Here is an 11247-nt window from a genome sequence, read left to right on the forward strand (position 1 = left end):
TGTGAGCCACCATGTGGTTGCTGGGATTTGAACTCTGGACCTTCGGAAGAGCAGTCGGGTGCTCTTACCCACTGAGCCATCTCACCAGCCCCAGGTTGCTTTTAATACCTTATATTAATCCACTTTCTGTTAGACTATAACAAGTAGCTGAAGCTAGTACTCTATTAGCTTGCAGTTTAGAAGAATAGAAATCCAAGACTATGTGACTCCATCTTCTCAGTTTGGCAAGGACTTTACTGACAGGATCACAGCATGGTGGGTGGTAAAATGTAAAGAGCATGCATGAAAGGCAGAGAGGCTGTTGGTGAGATAGGGACCAGAGAGCAAGGAGGGCCCAGTCACGTTCTTTTTGTAACAATGTGCTCTTACAAAAGCTGATTCCATAAGACCAGCAAGAATCTCTACCAAGCATCGCATCTCTAGTAATCTAATCTCCTCATAGCAGACTTCAGCTCTTAAAGGTTCCCTACTTTCTAATACCACTACATGGAGGATCGAGCTTCCAATGTGTGAACATTTGGGAAATCACACTTATCCTTGTTAATTCCCCTCTGTTTAACACAAGCTAGATTCATTTGAGAAGAGAGAGTCTTGGTTGTGGAAATGCCCTACTAGATTGGCCTGAGGCAAACCTGTGCATCATATTCTTGTTTAATATAATAGATGTGGGAAGTCCCAGTTCTCTGAGGTTTGGTGCTGTCTTGGGTCCTGGGGTCCTGGATAGTATCAGAAAACCAATTGAGGAAGCAATGAGGATCAAGCCAGTAAGCCATGTGTCTCTATGGCCTCTGCTAAGTCCCCACCTCCAGGGTCCTGCCCTGGCTTCTCTTGATGATGTGCTGTGATCTACGAGGTGCAAACCAAACCTTACCTCACCATGCTGCTTCAGGTCATGGTGTTCTGTCACAGATCAAGATCCGAACCAAGATAAGACACAAACTATAGCATGTCATTCCGAGGTTCTGATTACTGGCTTTTGTGGTGTGTGTGTGTGTGTGTGTGTGTGTGTGTGTGTATCTGTGTGTGTATCTGTGTGCATTGTGTTTGTATACACACACACACACACACAAATTTATAGGAAGAAAACTCCCTCCCTTAAACCAATATATTTATTCAATAATAGATTTGACAAAAATGATTATATTTTGAAAGTGGGGACATATATGCTCAGATGTGTTTCAGGAGTTGTAGCAGGCACATGGCAGAAGCCAGCTTCAGGCCAGAGGATGGAGAATCCCCAGTGAGAGAGTGAGGTCCTTTGAGAGGGACTCCTCAGAAGTCATGCTTTACTAACGCTGGGCTCTTCGTTTCAAGATAAGTTTGTGTGTGTGTGTGTGTGTGTGTGTGTGTGTGTGTGTGTGTGTGTTCCTAGCTTGGGCTTTCCGAGGAAGCAGACATTAGTGTGCCTGGGTTAGTAAGGTCACAGACTGGGTAGGGTAAACAGCAAGAGCTTCGTTTCTCCCCATTTTGAAAGCTGGAAGTTCAAGGTGCAGGAGTTGTCGGGGTTGGGTTGCTGTGAGGGGATCACCTGTCCAAGCCTCTCTCCTTGTCTTGTAAATGGCTGTCTTCATATCCACATGCTGGTTTTGTGGAGGATCTATCCTCTGACGTTTCTTTCCCCTGACACTGGCCACACTGACTCAGAGGCCACCTTAAGAACCTCTTGCCATCTAACCTCACCACTTGGACCCTGTTTCCAGAAAAGGGACCATTTTGCAGTACTGAGAATTGAGATTTCAACATGTGATTTAAAATCAGGGGAAACACAGTTTAGCTCACACTGAGATGCTGCAGAGGAACTCAGAAGCAGGGAATTAGAGAGGCTCCCATCCCTGCCCCCCCAGCACAACTGCTGTGGACAGGGCATGACAGGACCCCCATACTGCAGTTTGCAAGGCAAACATTGGTTGCATCACCCAACATTCCTTTAAGAAGGCAATTTTTCCAAAGATACTTTCCTCTGCCTCCTTCCCTGACCTGGACCAGGCTTTCTCTAATGTGTGGGCCTTCCGGGGAATTGGAAAAAATGACAGGGTTAATATGGGTCTCTTGTCACACTGCCAGATACATAGTTTAACCAGCAGGTTGGTGACTGAAAACACCTTCAATGGGATTAAAAGCCTTCAAGCCTTTCAAGCAACAGCTACCTGCTGTGACAGCCAGTAGGGGACTGTGCTTTCCTTAGTGCTGACAAGTGAGTAACCGTCCTCTTCCAGCATCCAATTAAAAAAGGCTAAACTTCTAAAAAGAAAAGGTATACAGAGACCAAGAATCTAATCAGTAGTGACTGCTAGGCATTAATGATAGATGCTAAAGGATTGTGTTCACCAGACACTCTGTGAGTGGCCGGGGCCTATCAGGTACGGCTCTAGATGCATATTAGGGAGAAACAAAGGTGTGTACATGTACACACACACATAAACACACACACACACCTCTCTTCTTGAAGTTCACATTCTACACATAGTTCTTACTTACTTCTCTGGCAGGTAAGCACAGGCCAAGTCCAACAGTTCAGAAAAGAATGAGGGTGTGATCTATCAAGTATATTTGAAGAACAACTAAAATATATACTATCACAGTCATATTTCAGTGGTTGTTGACTTATGATTTACATGGCTGATCCTCCTTTTAAAATATAATTTTCACTAGGCACAGACTACTTTTATCCTGAAAATTTCATGAATTTATGGGTAAAATCCAAGATATCTAGGTGACCCTTAAGTAAGGACTGGGAGGCCTCAGCTTAAGAATTGAACACTTGGGTTCCAGCCCCAGCATTGCTCTCTTCCAGCCTTGTGGCCTTGCATCGATGATGTAGCTCCTTAACTACATAAGCAATTCTATTATCACATCCCTATTAATTTTAAATGGTAGTACTATGCCCACCCTGATCTCTCATGGCTGTTGCCAGGCAAAATGCTATATCACTAAGCAAGCCAGTAGTTTTTTGCCCACAGGAGATGCTTAATGTTCCTAGACTAAACTGAGAAAGTCAGGCTAAGACCATACTCCCCCTCTCTGGAAGAATGGGATGAGGCTCTGTTGCTTTGGAAAGGCATGTCTGTGCTGGTTTCCTAAATACATGCCTAGCATGAATTCCACTGCTGGAGATTTATCTGAACAAAATAAAAACTTACATCCATACACAGTCAAGAACACAAATAGTCACAGTAGCCTTATATCTAATAGCACAGGCTGGAAGTCTGGAAGTATCCAAAACACCCATCAATGGGGGTATATATAAGCAAATTATGATCATTGGATGGAATAAGAATGAATATTTTGTAAGGGGGTAACGTATGTGTGTGTGTGTGTGTGTGTGTGTGTGTGTGTGCATATGCGTGTGCGTGTGCGGGTGTGTGAGCAGAGGGCAGAGGTTCACATCAAGTATCTTTTTCAATCACTGTCCATCTTATTTTGAGATGAGGCCCCTTATGAACCCTGGCGTTCATCAGTCCAGCGAGCTGACTGGCCAGTGATGGTCAGAATTCTACCTATCCAATCCCCAGCCCTTCAGCTCTGGGCTTCTTGCTGTGTGCCACTGTACCTGGCTTTTACATCATGAAGAAATAAACTCAGTTGCTCATGCCTGTGCAGCAGGCACATTACTAACCTTGCCATGCTCACAACCCAGAATTAAACTATCAATGCATATTAAACTTCAAAATAACTAGGCTAGATGAAGGAAACCAAGAATAAGCAAGTACATACTATATTTATGTAAATGCAGAGAAGCTCACCAGCTAAAGTGTAGTAACTGGCACGATTCATGATTATGTAAAAATGAGGATGGAGTAGAGAGAGAGGGATGGGAGGATTATGAAGTGTCATTGTGAATACTTGTGGAATGATGGACATGTCCACTACTTTGATTGTGGCAGTCTCATTGGAAACCTGGAGGTTATAGAGGTGTCCACTTCAAATATGTGCAATTTACTGTGTGGCGGTTCTAACAATATGCTGTTAATACCATCTATAAGTTAACTCAATAAAATTATTTTTAAAAAGAAAATGGGGGAAAAGGTTCAAACCCAAAGCCCAGAGCCTGATTCCCAAGAGGAATTAGCCACAATCAATCAGCCATCATCAGGCTGAAATGCCTCAAAGGGTCAGGGAGTTGGGTGGCCAGATGCCTAGGAGAGGCTAAATGTGTATTTTCCCATTGAGCATGAAAATGGATCCACAACAGGAAAGAGGGATTTAAATTTCTCAGTTATTAAATTTTGTCTGTTTGTGTCTGTGAGGTCTATATACTTGTTTCTGTGTGTGCACATACATGTGTGTGCACATACATGCAGATGCTCTTTCTTGCATGAGTGTGCAGAAGCCAGAGACCAAGTGTCTTCTTTGATCATTTTCTGCCTCACTGAACCTTGAGCTTTTTGATTCAGTCAGGCTAACTGGTCAGTGGGCTTCAGTGATCCACCTGTCTCCATGCCCCTCTACCCTCAGTATAAATATATCACCATGCCCGACTCCTACATGATTATGGGCATCCAAACTCAGACCCTCATACATTGTACCACAGTGTGCTAGGCTACTGAGCCATCTCTTCAACCCCAGGAGTTATTAAAGTTTTAAAGAATGGTGTGGACTTCTGTCCAGCCATAAGACAAAGCTGCCAGGCTAGGAACTGCATTTCTTCCCTGTCAGGAACTGATATAGCAAGTGCAGAAATATAAAATGCCTCATCAGAAAATTAATGCCCCAGTAGTCTGAAGGCTCTTACATCTGGGTGACAAATTTCAAATGATAAAGACGCAAATGGAAGCAGTGTGGGTTGATTTTTTTCCTCTCTCTCTCTCTTAAAGACAAAGTTCGTGATACTGATATCACACTTCAACAGATATCAGTCAAAGTGGAATCTGTTGTAAAATAATACTGGTTTTACCAAGATTAACAATGAAAAATAATAATTCTTAGGAAGCAGTAAAGGAATGTCAAGGCCAAAATAAAAGCTAAATGAACTAGATCAGTGTCTCACTGCCCAGAAGCAGAAGCTGGGACACTCTACCAGTCTCTTGTTTTATTATTCTTGTGGTACCAGGGCTCAAACACAGGGCCTCATGCATGCTGGGTAAATATTCTACCACTGAACTCTACTCCCACCTTTGTTTCAACTTCATTTTTCTCATGTAGTCAAGGCTGGCCTGAAACTCACTGTGTTGCTGAGGATGACCTTGAACTGCTGACCTTCTGGTCTCTACCTCCCAAGAACTATTTCAGCCCAGAATGCCTTAGTCTTGATGCTTGAGAATAAGTCCCTGTATCCCTAAGATACTAACAAGGATTCTGGACTGGTTTTGCTAAATTGGAGGCATTTAAAAATAGAAGTAATATGTGTTTGAATAACATAATGTGTAAATAACATAATTATTTCTAATTGCTTAAATTTTTATATTTTTTAAATGTCATGTTATTAAAGGATACTGTTTTCTAAGTCATTTTCAGTTTGATATAAGATGATTGTTCAAACCCCAAAGTCGTGCAGTAAATCTTATGACTACCTGCCTGGCTAAAATAACATATGAGAAGCTAGGATCACAGACCTGAAAGTTGAAAGCAAGCGACCTTCAAAGATGTTAAGTAAAATTACAGAGGCTGAGCTGATTCACCAATCCCACAGGCACACTGTGTATGGTCAGACCACATAACTGCAGTGGTCAAAGGCAACTCATCACACAACGCTAAAAATTAGGGCTGTGTTTCAAAAAGGATCTCGAAGGAACGGGAGAATATAAAATAGAGTAGAGTTTGGACAGGAAGACTCACCTTACAGAGATTTTAGCTGCATACAAGAAAGAAAGAACACTTATTGAACACCTGCTGTTACCATGGCAAACAAAAGCCTTGGTAATCAAGTTAGCATATAGTGTCAAAGAACACATGGTTGCAGAAAAACCGTCTACGAATTGCACAGGGTCCTTAAGGACAGAGCATCAACCCTGTGTGTAAGATAGAGAAGACTGACAGCTCCCTGGCCTGGAGGAATGGCTGGTGTTTTGACATCCCTTCTGTTTCTCTCTTCTCCTCTCATTAGGCATCCAGATTAGTTCCTTCACTCAAGCTGACCTGGCTTCACGCAATGTTCAATATGTCCGTTCTAGTGGGACCGGGAAACAATCAGACGCCTTCGGCTTCGTGCTGTCTGATGGCTTGCATGAGGTAAGAGGCCCGATGGTCTATCCTCGAGTGCTTCGATTCCTAGGTTTCTTCTTTGAGGGGAGCGGGCAGGCACACTGGAGATAGGAGACCATCATGATATCCTGCTCTTAGCCACAACACAGGAGCAGCCTGACAACCCTGACAGCCAAAGGCTTGAGCCCAAGAAGATTCACGTCAGGGTTCATTGGGAGTCAGGCAGGTTAAGAACTGAGGAGTGGGTGGTACTGGAAACAGGTACCCCACCTACCTGTTACTGTTCTAGGTGACACAGACCTTCCCCATCACTATTCACCCTGTGGATGATGCGCGGCCCCTTGTACAGAACCAGGGCATGCGTGTGCAAGAGGGTGTGAGGAAGACCATCACCGAGTTTGAGCTGAAGGCAGTGGATGTGGACACAGAGGTGAGTGGCTCCCCCGAGCTCTCAGGCTGAGAAGAAGCAGAGCTGGTGGCGGCTGCTGGTTTTTTGGTGATGCACCTTGATAGTTGTGCCCACTGCTGAGGGGAGCACAAACCCCCCAAAAGATGTAAACATGGAAGATACCTCGGCCTTCTGGGAAAAATCAAGTTGGAGATGAAATGGCTTTTCAGTTCATCTCGAACTCCGTCCATTCACTCTCACCTCAGCTTGCACATGACAACCCCCCCTTTTTAAAAAAGATTTATTTATTTATTTTATGTATATGAGTACACTGTAGCTATACATCTGGTTGTGAGCCTTATGTGATTGTTGGGAGTTGAAGTTTTAGGACCTCTGCTTGCTCTGGTCAACCCTGCTCACTCCAGTCAGCCCCACTTACTCAGTCCCTACTTGCTCTGACCCAAAGATTTATTGATTATTATACATAAGTACACTGTAGCTGTCTTCAGACTCATGCTCAGTCCCTGCTTGCTCTGACCCAAAGACTTATTGATTATTATACATAAGTACACTGTAGCTGTCTTCAGACTCGCCAGAAGAGGACGTCAGATCTCTTGTGAGCCACCATGTGGTTGTGAGCCACCATGTGGTTGCTGAGATTTGAACTTAGGACCTTCGGAAGAACAGTGCTCTTACCCACTGAGCTATCTTGCCAGCCCATGACTACCCTCTTTACATGATAGATTTTATTATTATCCCTAATAAGACAGGTGGCACTTTACCCAAAGTGTTTATCACCTTTAAGTCTTTCCTGTTTCTCTTGCCTCTCTTCCATTTTCACTTTTTGCACCCAGACGTTCTTCATGGTGTCTGGTCATCACAGTTTGAGCAAACTCCAAGACAAGGCTTTGTGAAAAAAAAAAAACTTGGTTTATTGGGACCAAGCTCTCTTCTCAAGAGGTTGCCTGGGTCAAGCATTGATCCTGTGGACTTGACTGGGCATGCACAGGACTCACTGCTGTACTCACCTATTAGGCCTATGTGCCTCCTTCTTGTGTCCCTGCTCCATTCACTTACCCATGCTCTCATCAGATGTCCATCACCTCTGGGCTGTAGACTCTTCTCTAGAGGCATAGCTATGAAGAAAACAGAAAATATGCCAGGAGTCTACCTTAGACCCTTGACTGGAGTAAGAGACAGAGAAGAAAGGGAGAGAGAGAGGAAGGAAAGGAGGAGGGAGGGAAAAGGGAGGGAGGGAGGGATGGAGGGAGGGAGGAGGGAATAGGCAGTCCCAACCTTCCCATTTTCCTCTAATCCAGCCTGAACCACTAGTCATGAGAAAGCAAGTGTAAATGCTCTTTGTTCTGATGAAGGCTCTAAGATGTAAGTCCAGTTCGGTAAAGAAAGAAGGTGTTCCCCTCACTAGCTTTTTTGGCATCTATAAAGAAAACACAGGCTGTATTTGATGTTTCCCTTGACCAGCCTGGCCATCACACACTCTGTGATCTTGCCTCTTGCTTTTCTCTCCCTGGCAGGCTGAATCCATCACCTTCACCATTGTGCAGCCTCCACGTCATGGCACCATCGAGAGAACTGCCAGAGGGCAGCATTTTCACCAAGCCTCCTCCTTCACTATGGAAGACATCTACCAGAACCGTGTCAGCTATAGCCATGACGGCAGCAACTCCCTCAAAGACCGATTTACCTTCACCGTTTCTGATGGGACCAACCCCTTCTTTATCATTGAAGAGGGAGAAGAAGAGGTGAGGGCCGGTGCTGAGGAGGCCTAGCAAAGCAGTCAGAGGCCACATGGGGATGGTTGCACACAGCACAGTACTGAGTTCTTACTCTGTTAAAATTAACTACACTGTCCCTGGACAAGTCATTTCTCTTAGGCCTTGGTTTTTCAAGACAATCGCACAATAATTGTGGCTTCTAGTGCCTTTTCTAAACACCAAAGGGGACAGTTCTGATAGAGTGACTGCTAGTGAACCCCAGTAAGACAGAGTGATGATCACCAATGTTACTCTTTATTTTTGAGTTTTTCTTCCATATGATATTTCTATGTCACATGGCTCTATTCTCTCTCTCTCTCTCTTCCCTCTCTCCCTCTCCCTCTCTCTCTCCCCTCTCCCCTCCCCCTCCTCCTCTCCTCATGTGTGTGTGTGTGTGTGTGTGTGTGTGTGTGTGTGTGTGTGTGTGTGTTCTAAGACTCCTCATTCCAACCAGTCATTGAGAGTTTCTCGCTCTTAAGAGGATTTTTACCAGTTTTAGTCCTGGCTCTGCCACTTGGCTGAGTGTCTTTGTAAGTCATGTTCCTTTGAAAGCCTCAGCTTCCCTATCTATAAAATGGAGGTAGTTCCTCCTCTCCTAAGTTCATGGGGTCCTCTGCCCCATGGCAGACCCACAGAAACATCAGAGAATGTCTATATTCATCTTCATCATTACCATTTTAGGATCAGCCTGTGTATCCTATAAGAGGCCTTGCTGTTGAGGTTGAGCGACTTCCCAGGTTTTCTCTCGCCAAGATTGAGGGAAAGGGAGCTGGGGAGATGATCTGAGTTTGATAGCCTTTGCTGTGTGGTTTTGAGCACCTGTCTTCAGTCTCCAGAACCAATGAGTAAAGCTTAGCATGGTGGGGTGTGCTTATAATTCCAGCACTGGGGAGACAGAGACAGGCTCATCTCTAGAGCCAGCCTAATCTAATGAGCAATCCCCAGGTTAGCTACTGAGGAACAATACCTGAGGTTGACTTCTGGCTCTACACATACACACACACACACACACACACACACACACACACACACACACACACAAGTGACGTATGTTCAAACTCCTTACCCACCGCCTTGTGCACCATTTGCTCAGTACTTTGTTCATTAACAGAACTTGCCATTCCATGAACTCCCCCTGGAGTCACTACATCTCTGGTAGAAGGTGGGCTGGGGACACCCCAACACCCCACACACCTATGTACAGCTCCACGGAAGCAGTGTTGGAGAACAGTGTGCACAGAGCCTGCTGTTCCTCCAGGACAGAAAGGGTCTTTCCCGCTCCTGGTGAGTGTCTGTCCTTCACTGGTGGGAGACGATTACACTCCTGGAAAGGACAACATCCTGTGTCCTTCAGAGACCCAGAAGGCCATCCTGGGCTGCTCATCACATCTGCGATGGCTTTTGGGATTCCTCTGCCCTGTGTGCGTCTGCTCTATCTGTTCGGTGGTGTCACCAGGAAGGCTATCACTTTGTCCTTTCTCACTGTAGCTGCTTCTGATTAGCTTGACTTTCAAAGGAGAAACATAAATCAAAATATGTCAGCAATGGATACCTTCTTAAAAAACCTAGGGGTCAGAACAAGCCCTCTGAGGAACCCTGTCACTTTAAGAAATGGAGATTGTATAGAAGGTGGGTTGAGAGAGACAAAAAGGTAGTAAGTAGCTCTCTGCCCTGTGTTGCAGCTGATACACACTCAGAACAAGCCAGGATGCATGTATACTGTCTATAGACTGGTCTCCCTTCTCTGGGGATAGAATTAAAATGTAAAATCCCTTCCACCATTCATTCCCGTAAATGCTTTTATTCTTGTGCCTCTTACCCACAGAGAGAGCACTGTCCTTAAAGCAAACAAGAACAAAACCAGGGAAAGAAAAGGAAAGGAAAACCCTCTGTCCTTAGAAGCTTCCCTCCCTGTCTGAGCTGACCCCACCTGGAGCCTTCAGCATTAACATTTTAATGATGCTGCTTGCCAGCCTCTCATGAAAACTTTAACACAAGATACTGAGAGAAAAAGTAGCTGTGTATTGTTTCATCTTAGGCAAGGTTGTTTCTTTTTGTAGTTAATTTTTAAAATTAGTGTACAGGGTAATTGGTTTCCAGCATTTTTCATATATGTATGTGTCTTTCCACTTTGTTCTTTTTCATACTCCCCACTGGCCTGCCTGGCTTCCTCTCTTGGAGGTCCCTTCTTCCCCAAAGGTACCACCTTCTGCTTTCATGTGACTGACATGTATTGCAACATCCCCTCTTGATGCCCCTCCCTTTAGACCTATTTTTCTCCTCTCATGGTCCCCTTTCTACTTCCATGTCAGTTACATAATTTAAAATATAGAACCTTACATGAGAGAAAACAGTATTTATTGTTATAAATCTAACCATTGTGACATCCACTAAAGAAGACTTAAGTGTACCCAAGCACAATGGGACATATTGGTAGTCCCGTTGACTATGGAGGTTGAGGCAGGAGGGTTACTTGAGCTCAGAAACTCAAGGCCAACCTAAATAATGTTGCATGATGCCATATTAACACATGCACATACACAGAGGCACACATACATACACACAAACATACTTGCTGCACTCATTCACATGCACACACATATGCAGTCACAAAGGCATGCACTCACACATATACACAAATGAACGTGTGTATACACACACACACACATACACACAAAAGCCAACATCTACAGTAGATGAGGTTGAGCAGAGATATCCTTGCTTTTTGTTTCTGTGCACGTGTTAGACTCACCCTGTCAGTCACTTCTCCCTGAGGTCTAATGGCAGTTGTTTTAAGAGGTGAAAGCACCCATGGAAGGAGTTACAGAGACAAAGTTTGGAGCTCTGATGAAAGGATGGACCATCTAGAGACTGCCATATCCAGGGATCCATCCCATAATCAGCTTCCAAACGCTGACACCATTGCATACACTAGCAAGATTT

The 11247-nt window shown here is 44.4% G+C and overlaps 1 protein-coding gene across 2 annotated transcripts in view; it reads left to right on the forward strand.

Annotated features, from left to right (window-relative positions):
* The window catches only part of Fras1 (Fraser extracellular matrix complex subunit 1), a 395823-nt gene that overhangs the window by 330012 nt on the left and 54564 nt on the right, over positions 1-11247 (forward strand). For both annotated transcript variants that reach the window (XM_021162463.2, XM_029477538.1), the window contains 3 exons: positions 6044-6168; positions 6431-6571; positions 8065-8292. In XM_021162463.2, the coding sequence (XP_021018122.1) occupies positions 6044-6168; positions 6431-6571; positions 8065-8292 (494 nt within the window). The remainder of the gene's footprint in view (positions 1-6043; positions 6169-6430; positions 6572-8064; positions 8293-11247) is intronic.

This window comes from Mus caroli, chromosome 5 (genome assembly GCF_900094665.2).
Source record: "Mus caroli chromosome 5, CAROLI_EIJ_v1.1, whole genome shotgun sequence".
Lineage (NCBI taxonomy): Eukaryota > Metazoa > Chordata > Mammalia > Rodentia > Muridae > Mus > Mus caroli.